This window comes from Asparagus officinalis, chromosome 4, assembly GCF_001876935.1.
Source record: "Asparagus officinalis chromosome 4, Aspof.V1, whole genome shotgun sequence".
In the NCBI taxonomy this organism is placed as follows: domain Eukaryota; kingdom Viridiplantae; phylum Streptophyta; class Magnoliopsida; order Asparagales; family Asparagaceae; genus Asparagus; species Asparagus officinalis.
In genome coordinates this window covers 9741396-9765931 of record NC_033797.1, presented here as the reverse complement: position 1 = coordinate 9765931, position 24536 = coordinate 9741396, and the positions used below count along the sequence as shown (strand labels likewise).

The following is a 24536-nucleotide window of genomic DNA, read 5'->3' as shown; positions in this document are numbered from 1 at the left end:
TTGTTGCTCAGGTTGAATCTCATCAAGCTGAATATTTCTCCCACTTGACTTCTTGGAAAAGAAATCCTTTTCCAAAAAGACACTATCCCGAGCAACAAACACTTTGTTCTCAACGGGATTGTAGAAATAATAACCCCTCGTTTCCTTGGGGTAACCTATAAAGAAGCATTTGTCTGATTTGGGTGCGAGCTTATCAGATAGTAAACGCTTTACATAAGCCTCGCATCCCCAAACCTTCAGAAATGACAAGCTGGGAGGCTTCCCAAACCATATCTCATGTGGTGTCTTGTCAACTGATCGGGACAGAGTCCTGTTTAGTGTGAACGCAGCGGTAGTGAGGGCATAACCCCAAAAGGATGTAGGAAGATCAGCAAAACTCATCATTGAGCGGACCATGTCTAACAATGTCCTGTTTCTCCTCTCAGACACACCATTCAGTTGTGGTGTACCTGGTGGAGTCAGTTGTGTTAGAATACCACAACTCCTCAAATGATGGTCGAATTCTTGGCTCAGATATTCACCCCCTCGATCTGATCGAAGTGCCTTTATCTTCTTGCCTGTTTGTGTCTCAACTTCATGCTGAAATTCTTTGAACTTTTCAAAAGACTCAGATTTATGTTTCATTAGGTAGATATACCCGTATCTACTAAAATCATCAGTAAATGTAATGAAGTATCGATAGCCTCTCCTAGCTTCTATGCTCATAGGTCCACACACATCGGTATGTATGAGAGCTAAGAGCTCAGTAGTCCTTTCACTTGTACCTTTGAAAGGTGACCTTGTCATCTTACCCATTAGACATTATTCACATGTTTCAAATGATTCTAAATCAAATGACTTTAGGCTACCAACTGTTTGGAGTTCCTTCATGCGTTTAATGCTAATGTGGCCTAGGCGACAATGCCATAGATTGGCTTCACTTATGTCATTCGACTTTTGCCGTTTTGTATCAACGTTATAAACTTCAGATTTGAGATCCAATATGTATAGTCCACTACTATTCATATGGGCTTGAGCATAAAAGATATCATTCTTAAAAATAGAAAAAGAATCCTTAATGACAAAATTATAACCCTCAAGGTTCAAAACTGAAATTGAAATCAAATTCTTAGTAATAGAAGGAACAAAATAACAATTATAAAGTTCTAAAACCAAGCCAGAAGGTAGCGGTAGACTATAATCTCCAATGGCAAGTGCAGCAACTCTTGCTCCATTTCCAACGCGAAGATCTATCTCACCCTTCTGCAACCGTCTCCTATTTCGTAGTCCCTGCACATTCGAAATAATGTGAGAACCACAACCGGTATCTAATACCCAAGAATTGGAGTTAGTTGATAAGATTTCAATGACGTAAATACCTGAAGCAGAGGCACCCCTCTTCTTATCTTCCAGATATTTGGGGCAGTTTCTCTTCCAGTGCCCCTTAGCCTTGCAGTAGAAGCAGTCATGCTCAGCAGCCACCTTTATTTTAGGTGTGTTTCCCTTAGGTGGAACAACTGTCTTGCCCTTCCCTTGGGACTGTTGCTTCTTCTGTGGCCCTTTCTTAAACCCTTTCCCTTTGTTGACCGTAAGAACATCCTTCCTAGGTTCAACCAAGACATTTTGCTCTGCAGTTTTGAGCATAGCATGCAGCTCATTGAGGGTCTTACCCATGGCTCCCATGTGATACATCTACCTAAAATTGGCAAATCCATCATGTAAGGAATACAGGATCATATCCGTAGCCATCTCAACATTGTAAGGGTTCCCAAGTCGAGCCATCCTGTCAAACAGGCCTATCATGTGGAAAACATGTGGCCCCACTGGTTTCCCCTTTTCGAGCTTGCTTTGCAATATGGACTTAAGGGTCTCATACCTCTCAATCCTGGCCTGCTCCTTAAAGAGATCTCTAAGATTTCTCATAATTATATAGGCATCCTGATCCTCAAACCTCTATTGAAGACCCGGTTCCATGGCATCCAGCATGAGGCAAGTAACATTCCTTGACCTCTCGCATATTGTTTTGTGACGTGCCTTATCCTCATCAGATGAGTTGACAATCAGCTCTGGGATGGGTGTTTCTAGGACATCCTCTTGGTTCTCAGACCTGAGAATAATTCTCAGATTTCGTTCCCAATCAAGAAAATTGGTGTCGTTCAACTTGTTTTTCTCAACAATTGAGCGGAGCGTGAATTTGAGGTGTTCAGTAGACATAGTAACTACAAAACAGAAATTGAAATATGCAGATAAATTATGCTTGAAATGCAAAAAAAAACTTTATTTTAGACATGTTCTAAATAACAAGTTATTGCATATTCTACTCAATATAATATTGTCCCTTGTGAGTAAAATAATTCCAAGATCCTATCTTAGATGAAACTTGAGCGTACTAAGGCACTTCCCCAAATCTCATGTAATCAAGGTAAGTAAATGCTTTACTAATTATAACACTTTATAATTCTTGGTTGATGGCCACATCATATGTTAACTCATCCTTATGCCTCAAGATCTAAAACTAAGTCTTTTGGCCTCTTGTTGAGTATAACCATATCAAGGCAGCATGCCCCTATTAGACATACCCGCACTATCCCAAGGTCAAGGAAGGACACCTCGCTAGGGCGAAAACTATCCAACGAATTCCAAGGGCCTCATGGTTATGACATGGAAAGGCATAATCTCAATATTCTTTTAAGGGACTTTTAGCATGTAATGGTTGTCTATATATAAGCGAACTAAATAAACAAGCATTCATGCAAGGCAAGAGATAATAAAACATTCACATAATGCAATAATAAAAATTTGGATCCTAGTATGGCCCCTAAAGAGATCTAATCTTCGATAGTCTTGACTTTCTGGATCACCATCCTTTAGTCATCATAGGATCTTCTTCTTCTTGTGTTACATAAATTTGAATAAACTCTCTTGCATAAATTTAAATTACAAAAATACATAACGATACGCAGATCGTGTACAATAAAAACATAACGATGCGCAGATCGTATTTATCTATCCTAATTTGGGCCATACTAGTCACCACATGCAATAATATTATAATATTAAACATACATGTAATAATCATATATGAAATGTTCTTCAAGTAAGACATGCAATTTATCCAAATAAAAAGCATAAATAATTAATCATATTAACTATTTAAAATTAGAAACGATTTCTCATTATTTTAATTCAATAAGACTGTGAATGGAATTAATATCTAATATTAATTAGTAATTTGCCAAGAAATAGAATCAAATATTTATGTTAATTCAAAATTAACCAAATAAGATATCTATAGATCTTATAGAACAATTAAGTCTTTATTTATCAAATAAAATATTAAATATTTTATAAAATAAATCATATTTATTATGCATTAATCCAAACATCAGATCTATTCTTATTGAATCTAAAAAATCGATCATGAACATGCATCAAATTGTAAGATTAAAATTTGATCCAATTAATTTATGCAAGAGGCTCTGATACCACTGTAGGATCTTAGATGCTCTAAGCGGAATTGCAGGAAACGTTTTCTTAACATCTAAACGAAAGATCTATTGCATAAATCAATTGGATTAAGAATTAGGAAAAACGATTACCTCTTGATGCGTGTTCAAAGCCTTCTCTAATGGAGAGATTGAGAGTCTCACTTGAAAACTCCTCTAGTTGATCCAACCGAGCAAAGATCTGGATCCTTAGAAATCAACTGCTAGGTTGAAGATGATAGGTTTTTTTTTTGGGGGGGAGAGAAAGTAGTAACACTTTCACGTATATAGAGAAAGTGGAATAGGATTAGAGTTTCTAAAAGAAAAACCACTCTTATTTATAATCCACAAATTAAAGTCATATTTAATTCTATAATTAAATATTATCTTTTATAACATTTATAAATAAATTTATCCTTTATTTAACAATAACTCCTTATTATTAATAAACTCTATTTTGAAGTTATATCTTATATAACTTTATATTATATACTTTATATAATAATTCTCCCAATATATCCAGTCCATAAACTCTTAGGTTGTGACCTCGTAGGACCCAATTATAATAACAATGAACTTTATAACATAAAGTCCATAAATCATAGTTGGCTTCTAGCAAAGCACTATGACTACCTAAAATAACCGGATTGTAAATCTCCATTAAATGTCCAATTTCATAATTAGTAATTGCACATTCGATTAAAGGACACAATTCCTTCAAAATTTACCGAAAAAAGTACGTTTAAACAAATTTTGTACCCGAAAAGTGCAACCATGAAAATCTTGAACATCAATTTGAACGGCAACGGAGGGGAACTTCTCCTAAGCATCACATAAGTTTCATCAAGACTAAAAAGATAATTAAAGAATTGATCAAATTAATAAAAAAAAAATTACCTTTCGAATATTATAGCCAGAGGCAATAAGACAAGGGTAGCGATTGCTTGTCTATAGAATGTGAAGACGAATGTGTTCATGCCTCCATTGAATGCAGCTTTGGAGACTACGGCCATGCCTGCAAATATGATTTGAACTATGATCATAGCAATATATGGCTTTTTCTCTTCCATGGTTTTGGCATAACATTGATCCATGGAGTTCTGAGACAGAAGATCGATGATAATGGTTATCATTTTGAGCTTTATATATATATATATATGAACACGGCACCAACAATTTCAAATTAATGATGCGGTTTCTTTTGGCCAATACACCCCCACCCAAAAATATCTTTCAAATTTATTAATTTACCCCTCGGATCATTGTTATTTATTGAAATGCCCCTCAAATCTTAACATTGAGTTAGTCTGTAACCCCCCATCCTCCATCCCCACCCCGCCAATAGTTAATATAGGGAATATTCTCAAAATGTTCTGTAAGTCATAGTCTTATTTTTAAATTGCCTAAAACACATTGAAGTGCTTAATTATAGTTATTATGTTAATTAAGAAAAATGTATTAGTTCGAAATTTTTGTCATTGTAATTAAGCACTTGGGGATATTCTAGGAATTTTAAAATTTTACGCAATGACTGACTCAAATTTGAAGATCCAGGGGTTGTTTTAATGAACATCAAGATTTATGCTATGGACTAGGTTAATCTACTTTGTCATAAATAAGTCAAAAGAATTAATCTTGTTTGAGTCACAAGTCCAAGTACACATTTAACGATATATTTATCTAGTTTATTCTTCAAAGCAGGATTAATTCCCACCTCACTTTTTTTTTTCCTAATCATGGCTATACTTCAACTGGATGGATGAGAGATACTTCTTAACAACTCTCCACCTTGGCTCAAATTCAATGGACTCTTAACTCTAGATAAGTCCCCGTACAAGCGTGATAGTATGTAACTTCACGTCTGTGTCACCTTAAGAAGTAACTGATGAGCAAACAAAGGATTCATAAAAGCCTCATTGAACCATGAGCTCTGATACCCTTTTGCGGGATTGAAAAGGCTCATATTAACGAAAATATGCTAGGCTAATCTACTTGGACTCAGTTGACTAAAAAAAATTAATCATGTTTAAGTTGTGAGTTCAAACATATTTAAGCATAAATCTAACTAATTGTGTCCAACTTGGACTAGTCTCACCTCATGGCTTTCTTGAACTAAAAGCTACACTTTAAACAGAATTGGTGTCAAAAACACTTAAATAATATTATTAAGATCATTGAAGTTATATCAGTATTGATAGAAGTAGGAATGGCACTTTTAGAAAGGGCTTAACTACTATATTGCATTAGCTAGATTTCCATTTTGATTGGCTCTTTCCTGCACATTCCTTTATCATAATAATCAGTGCACTAATGAGTGGGATCACTTTCTGAGTATAATGCGATAATGAAACAAAACAAATCCAAAAAAAAAGAAAGGATATACTTAGTGCGTAGTGAGATGGCACATTATAATTCACTAATTCTAATTATTTAACCCATGTGTATTTATATGAATGTGGTTCCGTGAGTGTATGGGGATAAACCACCTCTTTACCAAACATTAAGTTTATTACTTGGTACTAAGCATACTCATATATATCATATCATATCATATACTCCCTTTAAAAACACGAGTTCGGGAAAATCTTTCTGTAGACAAAAATACCCTTGGAATTTAAATATTATTTCATTAAATAAGAGTAAGTTGATAAATTGATGAATTCTTATTGGATATACATAGTATGAAGATAATGATACAATGTGATTTGAAATGTAAATCTAAATAAAATTATTAAATACCAAATTTATAAATGTCTACAAAATGAAGGGCGTATATGTAAAAAACAAATTAATTAATGAGATAAATAATGTCTATCCCAAAGGTTGAACCCGGGAACAACGTAGACCTACAAATGTACATAATTTGGATGAGATATTTACAAAATCCACCAAACAAATTAAAGAGACAAAGTCATTCTCGAAATTATAAAAAAGAAAATTTAGGAAAAAAATCATACTCCCTTTAAAAGCACAAGTTCGGGAAAATCTTTCGGTAGACAAAAATACTCTTGGAATTCAAATATTATTTCATTAAGTAAGAGTAAGTCGATAAATTGGTGAATTCTTATGGGATATACATAGTATGAAGATAATGATACAATATAATTTGAAATGTAAATCTAAATAAAATTATTAAATACCAAATTTATAAATGTCTACAAAATGAAGGGCGTATATGTAAAAAACAAATTAATTAATGAGATAAATAATGTCTATCCCAAAGGTTGAACCCGGGAACAACGTAGACCTACAAATGTACATAATGTGGATGAGATATTCACAAAATCCACCAAACAAAGTAAAGAGACAAAAGTCATTCTCAAAATTATAAAAAAGAAAAATTAAGAAAAATAAAAAATCATACTCTCTTTAAAAGTACGAGTTCAGGAAAAACTTTCCATAGTCAAAATTACACTGTACTATTTTAAATATTTAATTTAAATTATAATCTATACTAATCATACTTATATCATATCCTAAAACCCCATGAACTATCTATAGCTCAACAATTTAAATAAGATTAATAAAATATATGAAACATCTCCATACTATCAGTTTATTACATGAAGTATTACAAAAAAAAAGCAAAAAGTTTTGAAAATTAGACAAAATACTCTCAAAAGTTTAAAATTACACAAAATAAAAAGCTGAAAATTTAGAACTTGGCAAAGAAAAGAATAATTGTGTGATATTTTTCATTAATATATATAAATATAACTTATAATTTAAGGTTTACTATCCCTTTTAGAATCTGAAAATAGTCAAGTTGATACTGGTAGAAAATAGTAATAATAACAGATTAAAAATATCCAATTAAATAATAAAAATTTAAAAAATATATGATAGATTAAAAATTAATGTTATTGTATAAATTAAAGTAACTGCATATAATTTTACCAATATGTTAGAATACCAAAAATACATAATTATCATTAATTGATAGAAGACTAAATGACAAAAAACTGATAAAAGACTATAATATAATAGTTTAACATTAATTGATTATAATTTATAAATATCAATCTCTACTGGTAATAATATTTATTAGATAAAAAATTATAAAGATTTATGTATGGAGAACTATTAGAAAATTTAGAGATATCATTCAAAAGAATCAAGCAGTTTTCATTTCAAATGAAATTCGGAACGTCCATGAATCACTTCAATTAACACTAACATAAGTTATATTTATCAAAGAAACACTGACTGAATACCCCCTGAAGAATATATTGAACAACTTTGTGCTCATCAAAGAAACATTCTTCATAGAAGATAAAAGAAAAATTACTATACTTTGCGTAAGCAAAAAATATTAAATCGGCAATTTTCTTTTTCTTATATAGTATCACGACCCTGCGTGTGACTTTATTTAGGGGTATGACTACTAACGAATGATCAATTCTTAAAGACACTATCAAATATAATGATGTAATAGCACTATTAGAATTCAAGATCTCTAAGTATGAAGGTAGTATATTTCATTAGTAAAATTCTTATTAAAGGCCACTAAATATAAAATTCACCTTATATCTGTCTTAATTTTATAGAGGAGATATGCATGTCATCGTAAATTGCGTCAATAATATGTATCAATCCAAAGATACAACTTACTAAAGAAATAAGAGAATAGTAAGTAAACCAAGCAAACATCCATATAACACCGTAAAGAAAAATTATTACATTTTAAAGGTAATATGCAGCGCTCTTTTAGAGTAAGCTGCCAAGACAAAAGTATCTCCATTAAGGCTCTTTATAAATACAACAGAAATTCAAATTAATAATATATATATATATACAACCATTATAACCTTTGAAAGAGGTATGATTTTAGAAAACCTACTCCAAAATTCATACGATTAAACCTAAGAATAATTTACCAATATACAAACATACTATCGCACCTTTAAGGCAACAACAACTACCATTTATAATAGAGTTGAGCAGTGGTTCTATATTTGCAAAGACTGCAATAAGAAAGTGGATAAAGATATTAATAATAAGTGTCCAGATGATAAATGTTGTAGAATCGCCGATGATTTAGTACCAAGGTTAAGTGATATCCCTTCTTCATAAAATAAATATATCAAAATTAAATATTAATATTATAATCTAAAGCAAATTGACAATGAAAATTTTAATGTATTTAGTTCAGATCCTCATGGAAAATAACACAGACATAGCAAATGTAACATTATGGCACAACAGAAATTCTTATTGGATGCATAACAAAAGAATTTATTACAGAGAAAAAAGAAGTAGCTTCTAACCTTGTAGGAAAATTGCAATGAAAAGAACAAAAGAAAATTGACTTGTATTTCTTTGATTCCGATTACAACTTGATTACAAAAGAGAAGAGAACGAATTTGATTCTCTCCTTTGTTTAAAACTGGGTTCTTCTCGGTAGCGATGGAATGCCTCCTTCGATTGCTCGCGTCGAATTTGCTCTCCGTTGACGATCCGACCGTCTTTTATCTCATGGGAACGATGAACTTCTGTGGAAAACTTTATAAGTAACTCTTCAACGAGTTTAAGAACTCTGAACGAGTTAGAACTCTGTTAACCGAGTTGTTAGAACCGAAAATTCGGTTAATGACCAAGCTGATATTCTGTTGTTGGAGAATCCTCTCAGATTTGATCTTCTGAATTTGATTCAAAAATCCTATCTCCAATGATTTTACTGTTGCTGCTGTTGAATCACCAAACCTGAGTGGTTGAGATCCTGAGAATCCAACCTGCTGCCAACTCTTCCGTTCCAAAAAGCCAGCCCTTAACTCAGTTGAGTTTGTTGAGCTTTTATAGGTGGATAAAAGGCTGTAACTACCCTCTAAATCCGCTCATAAGTGGGCGTGATTTCCTCAGATCGTGGGGAAACAGTTCTGAAACCGTTCGACTCGTATTTGAACGAGTCAAACGCCCAATCTGGCGTTCAAAGCCCAACGTCGCCTCTTAGAATTGAGACGCGAGGTTGGGTATTGGCTGAACATCATTGAACGCGAGGGTCGCTCATGTTTTGGTTTGTTGTAGTTTAGGAACGCGGGGGTCGGTGTTGGTTGAACCCCTACGAACGCGCGGGTGGCTTGAGTGTCGTTGAATTGTAACTCTTCTCGATCTATGTGAAAAGTCCTCCATTTGCAGCTTTCGATTGTCGGCGCGAAAGCTATTTGATTGTAGCTTTCGTTGTAGGAACTTGACGGGAATCAATATTCATAGTGTTTTTAGATGAATATTTGCCCACAGCTCTCTACCAAGCAACTCACCAACTACGTCCAACCTTTTATTTCTGAAATCATTACACTGCTCATCAGCATCTCTCATAGTTGCTAATATAATATTAGTCATGTTGTTGTCGCAACCATCAAGATCAATCATCTCAAAAATGAGGCCGTGTTTGTAGCGATTGTAGAATTGCGAATACAGTGATTAGAAAGTCGTCTGATTGTGACTTCCATTGTCGGAGCTTGATAGGGATCAAGTATCCATTGTGATTTTTAGACAGCCTACAGAACCCCCTCCAAAGTTTTCGAAAGTTCACGGTTGACTGGGACGAATTTTCGGAATACTTTGGATCCCAAAATTTAATAGATCGATTGCTCATTCCGTCTGATCGAGCCAGATGATTTCAATGTTGTTAATTATAATCTATCTGTACTTTTCAAATAGACTCCCCAGTGGAGTCGTTTGTTTCTTCTCGGCTTTGGTCGCCTTGATGATTGCTGTTAGCTCTTGATTTCAATGTTGTTAATTATAATCTATCTGTACTTTTCAAATAGACTCCCCAGTGGAGTCGTTTGTTTCTTCTCGGCTTTGGTCGCCTTGATGATTGCTGTTAGCTCTTCTTTTATTCATCTAGGGACTGTGTCGTAGCCTTGGTAGTCAAGAAGCTGCTATCATAGCGGTCCAAATACAGAGATAATTTCTGCATTTAAGAGTTAGAACGCGTGGATGAGCTCAGCGTTGGGAAATTTGAACGCGATAGTGAGCTTCGCGTTTGGAAGCCCAAACAACTCGAACGCTAGGGTTGAGTTTGGGCAGGATTCTGACCTCGAATCCCGTCCATTACGATTTGACAGGTCACAGCTGTCTATAAATAGACCGCTGGAGGTCAAATCAATAGTCATTCAACTCTTCTTGAAATTCCAACGAAAAATTTTCGTTCTCATCTCCGGCGAAAACTGTTCTTCTCCTCCGATAAAACCCTATGGCACCCAAGAAATTGGTCTCTCGTCCTCCCAAGTCCGACGTCGCTGCGGCTCAAGGATCGACACGTGCTGCTGCTCAGGCGAACGTGCCGCCCTAACTTCCACTGATCGGCGGTGAGTACGACCTTCGTGGTCATTAAACTTGCTTCGGCAAGTTCTGGTCTTTAGATCAACGAGGAAACTCGTTTCAATAACGCGGAGCTGGACTCCGTCGTTTGGTATTTTTGACGAGGGTTTCGACCTCCGCGTCTCAGATTTTTGACTCGAGGGTCGACCTACGCGTCTGAACTTTCTGACGCGAGGTTCGACCTTCGCGTCTGAGATTTTTGACGCTAGGTTCGACCTTCGCGTTCAAGCTAATCTGACGCAGCAGTCAACCTTCGCGTCTGAGTTTTACTTTTGCCTTGTCTAAATTTTTTTTATTTTGCAGTGCGCCACACCAGTGAACCCCTTCTGTTTCGCCACCATTTTGGGCATGAAGGTGGTGCGGACATGAACATGACCTTCAGCTCGCGCCAAGAACTCCCAGTTTTCTGAATTAGGGAGAAGAGTCGCGTAGAATTAATCACCCACGCTTCTTCTGAGACTCTTAGGACATTGGTTACGGACGCTCGACTTGAAAACCCAAGCCGTAAGCTGATAGTCAAACCTGGATACCTCTTCGGGGACTTTGTTGACTTCGAAGCAAGCACTGCTTATGATGGGGACTATAAGTGGCTGCGGAAAGTTGGGGACCGCAACCTTTTCTTGCCCAATATGGAGAGGATGTTCCCCATATCTTATTTCCAGTGTGCTTCCGTCCCAAGACGTATGGATTGGCCCCTGGTTAAGGATCTGGATGGGGTCACTCTCGGAACTCTGACTTTCCACGGGGTCCGCACAGTTGGTTATAACCGACAGGTGACAGCTTTACGGCCAGGTTTATTTGCTAAGGAGTATCCCCTTGGCGAAGTGGCCAGTCCGGCAAATACCTTTGTCAAGAGGTTTGTGGCGAAGAAAGGAGAGTTTCCCGCGCAAGGATTTAGAACTCCTGGCTGGGTTCATTCTCCGGTGACGGGGTGGTGGACCCGGATGACCAAGTTCGTTTTGGATGAATTGGAAGCACCTCTTGCCCGAGCTGGATTGCTGGTTCCTGTGCGGGCTACTAAGTTCGGGATTGTCCAGAGCCACTTTCACTTCTTCTCCATACTGGAGAAGTATAATCCTGAGAGTTGCACTTTCTTCACTCCTATGGGGGAGTTAGGCTTCGCTCTTCACGAGATGCATGAAGTCTCGGGTTTTCTTCTTGGGGATTTACCGTACGAAGAGTTTGTTGCGGGATCCACGGAACTTAAAATTTTAAAGAAGACCAGCCCCGAAATTTATGCCACCCTCTGGGAAGTCATGTGTCACTTCCACATTTGCATGCAGCTGACGGGGGCTCGAGGAAGCGGCATTAAACAAGTGTCTTGGGCGGAATATTTATTCCAGAACTTGACCACTAAAGGAGCCTCTGTGACCCGATTGCCTACCAGTACTTTGGAGGAAGTTCAGGCTCGTATTGACAACGCTACCTCCCATTATACCAACGAGGCTAAAGAAGATGTTTTCCCGGCTCATACAGAGTTTGAAAACTTCCATTATCAAGCTCTAATTCCAATTTCTGACACAGCACTGCTGGTTGGGTTCTTGATGCTGTGGCTCAAATGTTGCGTCGTCCCTACTAGGCCGGTCGATGCCCTTGCCATTGAGGTGGTCTACCCTGTTGTCCTTTTGGCACATGGGAGACCTGTGAGCCTCCTCAATGCTATGGTGGGTTGTTTGCAGTATGGATTGCGGGAGTTGGCCTCGGACTTCGTTGACATTACAGAGGTGGAGTCTGAGGGTCACAAGGCTTTCAAAACTCCCAATCCCAGGGTGCCAATGCCATATACCTATTTGATGGCTTGGTACGTGCTTCACTGTCTTCCTTTGATGAGTGCAGCCTCTCCCCCGGGAGACTCATTCATCCCATTCGTGCAACGACTAGAGTCTGCGAAATGGGAAGGGGGGTACATGGTTAGAATTCGCCAAATCTTAGCGCGAGACACCAATTTCCATATCTACCGCTGTTTCCCTGATTTCGAGGGCAGCGTCTATGGCGCAGAATATCAGGACGTAGCAGGTCCTAATGGATTCACTCAGCTGAGCGAGGGTGTTTTCCATTGGCTTCTCTCTATCAGGCCAGGCTACCTGATCTTTCGGCAAGGCGTCAACTGTTTCATTGAACCTTACCAACCCTATAGGTTCGCTCGCCAATTTGGGTATGATCAGTTGTACGTCGGGAACCCTCGTCCTCAACTATCAGTTGTGGGCGATTTATATGAAGGAGCCAGGGCTTGGTATTATTTTGTGGCAGGTTGTACCAAGGCCGTCTTCAAGCTTCCCCACAAAACTTCCAACTCCTACACTTCCATAAGTGTGGCAGGTTGTACCAAGGCCGTCTTCAAGCTTCCCCACAAAACTTCCAACTCCTACACTTCCATAAGTTTCTGCAATTGGTATTACGCCGCTTCTCAGACTCCCAATTACAACTTGAATACATCTTGCCTGAAAGACATTAGACATATGTATGCTTTAAGGAAGGGGTCCAAAACATCTCGCTTGAGAGGGATTGACGAGTTCCTATCCATCGAGAATCAGCCGGGTGGACAGGAAGAGGAACAAAGATCCCAGCCTGCTCCGGTGGAAGAGCAACGAGCGGTTGATCCCCCCATGACCAGAGCAGCTGAGAAGAGAAAACTCTCAGCGGATGAAGCCGGCAAATACGATAAACAAATTCGTCGGAAACTTCTGGTTGATTCTCCCCCCAAAGGCCAATAAAAATCTAAGTTGATGGCTGATGCCATCAAAGCTGCTGTTGATGAAGAACAACAGGAATCGTCCGTGGCAAGCCTGCCACATAGAGCTGGACTTCGTTCTCATGGCCCAGCCCTATCGGGCGAAGTTTCTTCTTATCATCCTCCCGAGGGCGAAGAGGACGAATTAATGGCTGCAGATGCAGAATCTGCTCCAGTGATGGACCTCCCTGAGTCTCCTGCTTTAGAACTAGGGGGTCTTGAAGAGAATCCATTCCCTTCTCCTTCAGCCTTAATGTCACAAACTCATGATTCAATTCCTAGTCCTACAACGGGACTTATTGTCACGCCCCGGGTCCAAAATTTCAATAATTTGGAGCGTGACTCGGTCGGCAATGCAACCATACGGTTACATTCACGCCTTTGGATCATCCTGTATACCGATATATTGCTAAAAGAACTACTATATAGAGCATGTAACTAAAAACAAAGGAACTAGATAGATAAAGAAAACTCTGAAAAGACAAGTTCTCTTACATGTCCATAACTATTCAAAGTAGGAAAGAGGAAAATACATCTTAGTCTGGAACCACAAGTGATTACAAGAAAGACTCCATAGCTAAAGCTGAGAGAGTGAAGGGAGAGAAGGTGATTACTGTCGCTGGTCTTAATCCTTAAAGTACTCTTGGTCCTGCGAAGAAAGAACAATTCCCAAGTCTGGGGCATGCAAACCCCAGGGGAATCAGAAAACTCCCAGCAAGCATGTAAAATGAGAAAAATTGTGCACGTGTAAGTACAAGTGGTAGATGTAAAGAAAATATAAATTCTACATTTTCAGTGATAAAGAAAATGCCTATCTTATAAACCAAAAATACGATGAAAACTCAATTAAAGATTATAGAGGAAGTTTCTAAACATGGATATCAATTACATGCTAAAGGAAGGTAAGATTTAGAAACCCACAACGTGAGAGATGAGTACGTCGAGGGAATAATCCAAACAAGGAAACCCTCGCATATACCATATATCTCAAATTGTAAATCTCTAAATATTAACTCCCAAAATTCTATACACAGCAATACAAATATACATCATCAAAACCTCATCCAGGACATGTCGTGCATGCCAAATCTATCACAAAGCATATAAACACATTATTCTTATTTTTCATGTTATTTGAATTAGAGAAGAATAATTTCATGTATATAAATCGGTTCCCCGTAAACCGTCCCGGGAACACGGCTTCAAGTCAGGAATTGGCTCTTTGGCCCATGTATATATATAACTCAAGATATCAGGAATGCGCATATGCCCGTTTATATACATGTTACATTCTTCGTCTAATTCCCCTTTATAAACCCCATGTTTGTCGATTAAATTTTATATGACTGTGCATGAAATGTTGTGCACTAACCACAGAGTTACCGTGGAACGACTTCTGTAAAACTATGACAATAACCGTGACCCAGAACATGTCCAAATCAAGATAGGTGCATCGTCTAGTCGATGCTATAATAGTAAATAGCCAAGGAAAAATCTCATATCGGGATGTCGATATCGAGAACATAGCCATGCTATGAAAGCACGCTTATAAATCATATTTTTAACCGAAGTCGTCTTCATGCACAGTCTCTCCTATGAAAGCACGCTTATAAATCATATTTTTAACCGAAGTCGTCTTCATGCACAGTCTCTCCTATTGGAAAACAATTAGGTGATCAAGCAACAATTATCTATAAAGTCATGCATGTCAAACACAGTATCAAACAAGATAAGTACTATAAGTATAAACCGGGTTGTACCCTAATCATAATATTTTAGGTGATCTCCAAAAATTAATATCAGATAAGTTTTGTCTATTTAGACACTTGAGTACCAAGATCCCGTAAAACGTGAACTTTCCAAACTCATGAGTTCATAATAAGTACAAATAGATATTACCAGGACATGCTTCTGACCCATATCTTAATAGCTTATCTGTTTATGCACAACCCACCTAGTAAATGGGACTAGGTGATCAAATACGCGGTTGTATAATCGGCCACGATGTTAAACCCAAAAATCTAAATCTCATAGACTCATGTCATATCACTCGACTTAAGTCATCAAGATAACATATGTCAGAATCCACTCATGGATATCAACCGAAACCCAACAAATCTCACATCAAGAATTCTCACAAGCCCAAAAATTCTCTTGTCCAATGGTTTGTACTCTTTGTGATTGTTGACTAGCTTTGTCACTAATATTCATATAACCCAGTCCATTAATATATGCTTGCCTTTCTCCAAGTCAGTCAGTTCATCAAATATATATTCTATACATACAATCCTCAAATTAATTGCTAAACTTAACATGTAGACTTGTGATATTGTGGAGCTTTCCAGATGGTAGGAAACCATCCTTACCCTTGCAACATCTAACTTACATAAGAAATATAGTATAATCCCTAAACTTATTCAGGTGTCCTACGTCAACAAACATACGCTTATGTTTCCGCAAGAATTTTAGACAGTTTATAAATTCGTGGAATATTGTCTAATATAAGCACAATTCTCCAATTTTCTGTTAAACTTGACGAGTGGCCTTGTTATCATACAGATTTTCAAATAGCCTCCGTATCTACTTGCTGTTAGTCTAAGTGTGTAGACCCGAAGCTGCAATCGAAAAGACGAAGAAAACAGTCAGAAGACTGTGCGGTCGACCGCAGTGGCAGATCCGGTCGACCGCGTGCACTGCAGGAAACTGAGAAGAATCGGTCGCTCTGGCCGGTCGACCGGCGTGGCCGCTGCGGTCGACCGAGATCGTGCACAAGACCCTGTAAACAGATTTCGTTCTGACCGGTCGAAGGAGAGCTTTTTGACTGCAAAGAGAGAGAGAATCTCAGAGAGATTTACCCCTTGTTTGAGAGCTTGTATTTTCTTCTTCAATTAATAGAAAGATTGTGTGGTGTGGCTCCCGAGGACGTAGGCACGTTGCCGAACCTCGTTAAATCTGTGTGTTCGTCTCTTTTACTGTTTTTTACAAGGTTAGATCTTTATTTGTGGTTTATTCCTACTTTCCTACTTTCAACACAAGGTCCGGAAGGGCAAGGGTTCGATTGATTGTTTCGAATCCCCAACAACTGGTATCAGAGCTTCGTTCAGCAATTTGTGTGAAAGCCATGGCAGAGGAAAGCAAATCAAAGATTGAGAAGTTCGACGGATCGGATTTCGCCTACTGGAAGTCGCAGATGGAGGACTATCTGTACCAGAAGGACTTGTATCGCCCGTTGATGGGCAAGGAAAAGGGAAAGAAGAAAGAGGAGTCAGATGGTGATTGGGAGGTACTAGATAGGAAGGTTCTAGGGCAAATCCGGTTGTCGCTCGCCAAATCAGTAGCCCACAATATTCTGAAGGAGAAGACGACGGTGGGGCTTATGGAAGCGCTCGCGAAGATGTACGAGCAACCGTCGGCAGCAAACAAGGTGCATCTAGTCAAAACTCTTTTCAACCTCAAGATGGCAGAAGGACGGTCCTTCACGATGCACCTCAGCGAGTTCAACACGATTGTTGATCAACTTATCTCCGTGGACATCACGTTCGATGACGAAGTGCAGGCCCTTCTACTACTATCGCAGTTGCCGGGTAGTTGGGCAGGTTGTGTGACGGCAATTAGCAACTCGGCGGGGAAAGAGAAGTTGAAGCTAAATGAGGTTGTTAGCATGATTCTATCCGAGGAGGTTAGAAGAAAATCGTCCGAATCAGAAGGTTCAGGTTCAGCCCTAAGTTTTGAGCAGAGAGGCAGAAGCCAGAAGAAAGGGAACCAGAACAGGAATCGGTCGAAATCAGCGAAGAAGAGGCCGAACTCGAAGGTTAGGTCTATCAAAGGGAAGTGTTGGAACTGCGGCCAGGAGGGCCATATGTCTTCGGTCTGTAAAGCACCAAAGAAGGATGCGGGTGAGCAGGAGGCTCATATCGTGCAGGATGCCTTGATCCTTGCTATGGATAGCGATTCTGATTCTTGGGTCATCGACTCAGGAGCCTCTTTCCACGCCACTGCTAATAGGAGACTACTTCAGAACTATGTAGCAGGGGACTTTGGTAAAGTATACTTGGGGGATAATGAACCTTGCAATATTGTTGGAAAGGGCGACGTTCAGATACAGATAAAGGGCTCTAAGTGGAACTTGAAGAACGTGAGACACGTGCCGAAGCTGAAGAGGAATCTTGTTTCGGTGGGACAACTTGGAGCAGAAGGCTACGTTTCGACATTCACCGGGGATTCGTGGAGGATCTCCAACGGTACGATGGTTGTTGCCCGAGGCAACAAAACGGGAACTCTCTACCTCACTTCACATGCGAGTGACACCCTCGCAATTGCAGCTGGCAAGGAGAGTACAGATCTGTGGCACAATAGGCTGGGGCACATGAGCGAGAAAGGGATGAAAATTCTACATTCACAAGGAAAGCTAACCGGGATCGACACCGTGGAAGTCGGGGTTTGTGAAGACTGCATCTTTGGGAAGCAGAAGAGGGTTAGTTTCCAGAAGGGTGGAAGGCCACCTAAGGCTCAGAAGCTAGAGTTGATTCATACAGATGTATGGGGCCCAGCCAGTGTGTCTTCTTTTGGCGGTTCGAGATACTACGTCACCTTTATCGACGATCACTCGAGGAAGGTGTGGGTTTACTTCATGAAGCACAAGTCAGAGGTGTTCGAGATCTTCAAGAAGTGGAAGGCCATGGTCGAGAACGAGACAGATCTGAAGGTGAAGTGCTTGAGATCAGATAATGGTGGAGAATACGAGCTGGAGGAGTTCAAGAGGTTCTGTGCTACGAATGGGATTCGCTTAGAGAGGACTACTCCAGGGACGCCGCAGCAGAACGGCATTGCAGAGAGGATGAACAGGACCTTGACAGAGCGTGCGCGGAGCATGCGATTACATGCAGGTCTGCCTAAGACATTTTGGGCGGATGCGGTACATACGGCAGCATACCTTATTAATCACGGGCCATCAGTTCCATTAGATTTTGGGATTCCAGAGGAGGTTTGGAGTGGAAAGAAGATAAATCTCTCACACTTGCGGGTATTTGGTTGCGTGGCTTATGTTCATATCAGTGACCATGTCAGGGACAAGCTAGAAGCTAAGTCACAGAAGTGCACATTCATTGGATACGGCATTGATGAGTTCGGGTATCGCCTTTGGGATGAGAAGAACAGGAAGATCATCAGGAGCCGGGATGTGATATTCAATGAGGAGGTGATGTACAAGGACAGGGACAATGCCAAGGATAGCCAAAGCAGTGGGAGCAGCACTACGGATACAGGTGGATCCGAGTACATGGATATAGAGGAACTTCCAGATAGGGGTGATGATGTTTGTTCTGAAAGCCTTGCACAATAAATGGGTCTACCGGGTCAAGCAGGAGAGTGATGGAAGCAAGAGATTCAAGGCCAGATTAGTAGTGAAAGGGTTTCAACAGCGGGAAGGAGTGGACTACACGGAGATATTTTCCCCTGTTGTGAAACTCACAACCATCAGAGTGGTGTTGAGTTTGGTAGCTGCAGAAGACCTCTTCCTTGAGCAGTTAGATGTGAAGACTGCCTTTCTTCATGGTGACTTGGATGAAGAAATCTACATGAAGCAGCCTGTTGGCTTCATTGAAGAAGGAAAGGAAGAGATGGTGTGCAAGCTCAAGAAGAGCTTATATGGTTTGAAACAGGCTCCGAGACAGTGGTATAAGAAGTTTGATAACTTCATGCAGAACAATGGCTACAGAAGATGCAATTCGGATCATTGCTGTTATTTCAAAAGGTTCGAGTCCAGCTTCATTATTTTGTTATTATATGTTGATGACATGTTGGTAGCAGGACCGTGTTTAGAAGAGATAAACAGTTTGAAGAGGCAGCTAGCAAAGGAATTTGCAATGAAGGATCTGGGTGCAGCGAAGCAGATTCTAGGGATGCGAATCAGTAGGGATGAAGCTGAAGGGACATTGAGTTTGAGCCAAGCTGAATACATTGAGAAGGTACTTCAGAGGTTCAACATGCAGAATGCTAAAGTTGTTAGCACACCCCTTGGAAGTCAGTTCAAGTTATCTGAGGAGCAATCGCCTAAGACAGATGCAGATAGAGAGCATATGAGCAGGGTGCCATATTCTTCGGCCATTGGGAGTCTCATGTACGCGATGGTTTGCACGAGGCCGGACATCGCCCATGCAGTGGGAGTTGTGAGCAGATTTGCAAGCAATCCAGGAAAGCAGCATTGGGAGGCCGTGAAGTGGATAATGCGGTACTTGAGAGGGACAACTAACAAGCCACTATGTTTCAGGAGGAAGGAGTTGGTGCTGCAGGGATACGTGGATGCAGACTTCGCCGGTGATCATGATACGAGGCGAAGCACCACGGGGTATATTTATACCTTAACGAGGCGAAGCACCACGGGGTATGTTTATACCTTAGCGTCGACAGCAGTGAGCTGGGTCTCACGTCTGCAGAAGATTGTGACTTTGTCTACAACTGAGGCTGAGTATGTCGCGGTGACTGAAGCAAGCAAGGAGATGATCTGGTTGAACGGGTGCTTGGAAGAGTTGGATCTGAAGCAAGGGAGAGGAGTTCTTTATTGTGATAGCCAGAGCGCTATACATCTTGCCCAGAATCCAGTATATCATGCAAGAACGAAGCACATCGACGTTAAATACCATTTTATACGCTCGCTAGTTGAAGACGGAAAGTTGCATTTAATGAAGATTTTGGGGAGTCAAAATCCGACGGACATGTTGACAAAGACAGTCACCATTGAGAAACTGGAGTTGTGCGCAACTTCAGTTGGCCTTCACGAGTAGAAGACGAAGGCGGAGCCACACTACGAGGATCGGCGCAATCATCGGGATGTTGATTGAAGAAAGAATTTTTCCTCGTTGATGGCGCTTTGGTCTCCAAGTGGGAGATTGTTAGTCTAAGTGTGTAGACCCGAAGCTGCAATTGAAAACACGAAGAAAACAGTCAGAAGACTGTGCGGTCGACCGCAGTGGCAGATCCGGTCGACCGCGTGCACTGCAGGAAACTGAGAAGAATCGGTCGCTCTGGCCGGTCGACCGGCGTGGCCGCTGCGGTCGACCGAGATCGTGCACAAGACCCTGTAAACAGATTTCGTTCTGACCGGTCGACCGGCCTTGGCACGGCGGTCGACCGCGAATCGCCCAGACAGTTTCCTGATCTGTTTAGGAATCTGTTTCAACCAGGATTCTATATATACCCCATGGCGCTTTGGTCTCCAAGTGGGAGATTGTTAGTCTAAGTGTGTAGACCCAAAGCTGCAATCGAAAAGATGAAGAAAACAGTCAGAAGACTGTGCGGTCGACCGCAGTGGCAGAGCCGGTCGACCGCGTGCACTGCAGGAGACTGAGAAGAAGTTTTCGCTCTGGTCGGTCGACCGGCGTGGCCGCTGCGGTCGACCGCAAATGTGCACAGGACCCTGTAAACAGATTTTTCTCTGGCCGGTCGACCGGCCTTGGCACGGCGGTCGACCGCGAATCGCCCAGACAGTTTCCTAAACTGTTTGGGACTCTGTTTTGTTTCAGGATTCTATAAATACCCAAACGTTTTTAGGGTTTGTAGGACATCAAAAAAGAGCTTTTTGGCTGCAAAGAGAGAGAGAATCTCAGAGAGATTTACCCCTTGTTTGAGAGCTTGTATTTTCTTCTTTAATTAATAAAAAGATTGTGTGGTGTGGCTCCCGAGGACGTAGGCACGTTGCCGAACCTCGTTAAATCCGTGTGTTCATCTCCCTTACTGTTTTTTGCAAGTTAGATCTTTATTTGTGGTTTTATTCCTACTTTCCTACTTTCAACACAAGGTCCGGAAGGGCAAGGGTTCGATTGATTGTTTCGAATTCCCCAACAGATTTTCAAATAGCCTCCGTATCTACTTGCAACCTCTCTTCAACCTCATCAAAAAATTCACCTCTTTAAATGGAAGGGGCATTAATGTTAACAACCAGCAATATTGTCAATAATTGTACACTACCTCCTGAACTTTGATGTGAAATTTATAAGTACACACTAACCCCCTCTTGATTGTAAATTTTTATTTGTGACTGTCTATATGAGTACTAGCAAATATTTAACTACTCACATATACCCTTAGTTTACCACCTTGATCCTCGTAATGACTTAACATGATTTGTAACCAACATAGCACATATACAACATTAGTCTACTAATCCACTGTGATATGACTTTGTCTAACAAGATAGGCATGTAATGCCACAAAGAAACTACAATCCTACTGTCCCACCAACTCCAAGCTAGTATTAAGATGACAGAAAACTCCTTGTACCCTCTCTTTCTTTGACCAAGTAGACTTCCATCTAAAAACGAATATGACTCCGACTATATCAAAAAGATGTGACCGTGTAAATCAAACAGACATAATCAGTTTGCAATATGACAAATTCCAACATGAAATAAACATCTACCAAATGGATTTCTAACGAGACATGATCTTTCATGAGGGTAGAATGATTAATCCATAGTATCTAGCAAGAGGAAGCTGTCACAGTACGTTGAGAAGTCTAGTAGTTAAAGGATTGCAGTATTGCAAAAATCATGCGATTAAACATATGTAAATTAGTCAACTCTATTTTCTATAAGTCCAAATCATATCAACCACGAATTTATTCACCCATATATTATCATAACTCTAGGATGAGAATACTAGGAATTAAATAAGGAGATCATGAAAAAAAAAAAGAATTGAAGAAGAAAGAAAAATGCTTGCATGAGAACAAATTCTTAGAGAAGTCAAGAATGATAGAATACTACGAAATGAGATCATAAATGAAAATATTCAACAAGAAGCAAACAAAAATGCTTGCATGAAGAAAAAATCCAAGTAATACTAATAATAATCAAGGAACAAGATACTTGCCAGTATGATCATAGAGTGTGTCCCATGCTCCTAAGAACTTGCACCCCACAAGGGCTGCTGGATCGATTATTCAATAGGCAATCCAGGTGGTGGCTGGAGCAAAGAGGACTTGGACCTTGAACCTGAGCAAAAGAAGATGGGCAACTAGATGATAGCGAGGATTTAGAGGAGGAGGAGGATGTTGAGAGCAACTGTTTTTGTTTTTGAGATTGGCACGGAGGAAAGGAATTTGTGGGTTTATTAAATAAATGAGAAATAGATCAGGTAAGGGAGGGTTAGTTGGTGAGTTAGGCGGGTTTGTGGGGATTAGTGGGAAGTGATTTGAGGAGATATCTTAGATAGCGAGAGAGTGGGAGAAGTTTGTTGAGACTCCTTAGAATAAGGAGTATTTGGTTAAGAAGTTAAGATCTAAATCCTACGAATATCTTTAAGCATATCTTAATCAGTGGTCCTTTGACATTTGGGCCTAAACAATTGACTCAATGATTCATGATGATCGGTAAATTATCATGTGGCCTTAACCATGAGGCTATGAAGAAAAGATTAAGATAACCAGGTCTAGGTCCAGCAACCATACTACATTCATTCCCATATAGGCCCATCTCAAATGGAAGCAACGATTTTTTTTTTCTCTCAAAATTCACATTGGACATCAAAGAATCAAACATAACTTAAAAAAAACGCATGCAAGGTATGAACTGTAGTGGTTGTTACACTTATGAATAAACCAACTGTTGGAACAGATCTTTCGGAACCTTCCGCGGCTCAGGATGATGAGGAGCGAGTTGATTATGAAGGATCCTCGATTGGTGGTGCAGCTGACGAAGATAGAGACGATGAGGATGCTGACGTTGGCAACATGCTGGATGATGGTGAAGATGAAGAAGAGCATGATTCCATAGATGACATCACCACTTTTGACGATGCTCCCAAAGTCCCATCCGATAAAGTATCTGGTTATACTCCTTTTCACATCTCCGGTAAGCCTAGTTTCCTTCGACTTCTTCCGCATGTTCTTTCCGCATTCCGACCCTTTTTTCGTGCAGGTTCACCTTCTCCAGGGACTACTGCTGCTACTACTTCAGAGCAAGAACCTGCGCAGATGTCGGCTCCTTTAGAAGGGCAACATTTACCTGGTTCTCCTATGGCAATCGTTCCTCCTGCCGCATTGCTTGAAACTACTGCCGCAACTCCTCCTCCGGAACAGCAGCTCGTGCAGGCGTCAGCTCCTATGCAAGAGCAGCCCCTGCCTGCCTCATCCACTGTAGCTGCTTCACCTACAGCACTGATGAAGATCTCGCTTGTGCCCACGGAGGCCGGACCAAGCGCGTCTCCGGCGAGGACAATGATGGCTTTGACTTCAAGTCCTTCGCAGTTGAATGTTTCAATTGCCTCCGCGACTTCTACACCCAAATCACTTGTTAATCCATACTTTGGCACGTCCACTTCTGGGGTCGTCGAGTCGTCCTCCATTGCTTTTTCCAGTCCAACGGACGCTCCTGACTTCCTCCATATTTCCTTGAGCTACTTAAACAGTCTCGTGAGGAAGGTAATCGAGGTTGTCACAGCTGGTCGAGGCCGCTTTGATTCTTTTAAGTATCTCTTAGAAGCGGGCTTAAATGGGGTCAAAAGTGTGGGCAATGCCCATTTCTTTGAACGTTGTTCAGAAGCCATTTCTCACTTAGAAGCCCGGCTCAAACATTTGGAAGCCCTCAGCCATGCAGACATTCAGACACAGATCGTGTCTACTTTTGCTGACCTCCAAGTTGAGGAAGTGACTCGCCGTGAGGCAATTGAGCGAGGTCTGGCTGAAAAAGAGCTTCAAGTCACGCATTTGCGAGAACAAAGCGATCTGAGACGAAAAGAACTGGAGCTCTCTACTGCTTCTTTGGACCTTATCCGTACGAAACTTGTCGAGGCTGAGGCGGAGGTGCTGAGATTGAAGGCCCAGCTTTCTCGCGAAGAAGCCGTTGTTAACATACTTGGGGCCAAAAACGCAGACACTCTTTTGAATTACCATAATGAAGCTCAGGCTCTTGAAAGAACGAAGAAGGAGGCAGCCGCTGAAGTGGCACCCACTGAGGATGAGCTGCGGAGGAAGGCTGAAGCCGTCGTACAGGCCAATCATGAGGAGAAGCTCTCTGATG

The 24536-nt window shown here is 40.3% G+C and overlaps 2 protein-coding genes across 5 annotated transcripts in view; both read right to left on the bottom strand.

Annotated features, from left to right (window-relative positions):
- Positions 1–22583, bottom strand: part of LOC109836566 (WAT1-related protein At5g64700-like) — a 31795-nt gene extending 9212 nt beyond the window's left edge. For 2 of the 4 annotated variants that reach the window (XM_020404498.1, XM_020404502.1), the window contains exons 1-2: positions 4362–4563; positions 4224–4286 (exon numbers count right to left, since the gene is read on the bottom strand). In XM_020404498.1, coding sequence (XP_020260087.1) covers positions 4224–4286; positions 4362–4558 — 260 coding nt within the window. In that variant the 5' untranslated portion in view covers positions 4559–4563. Of the gene's footprint in view, positions 1–4223; positions 4287–4361; positions 4564–14135; positions 14197–22389 lie in introns of those variants that run through there. The other 2 variants (XM_020404499.1, XM_020404501.1) reach the window with 2 other exon arrangements.
- Positions 827–1861, bottom strand: LOC109836567. Its single transcript, XM_020404503.1, has 2 exons — positions 1359–1861; positions 827–1269 (listed from the first exon to the last, which is right to left on the bottom strand). Exons 1-2 carry the CDS (start codon positions 1669–1671, stop codon positions 1256–1258), a joined length of 327 nt encoding a protein of 108 aa, XP_020260092.1. The 5' UTR covers positions 1672–1861; the 3' UTR covers positions 827–1255.

Bases quoted from the DNA above. Each gene is read 5' to 3' on its own strand.
- LOC109836567 (XM_020404503.1), bottom strand. From the start codon at position 1,671: ATGTATCACATGGGAGCCATGGGTAAGACCCTCAATGAGCTGCATGCT.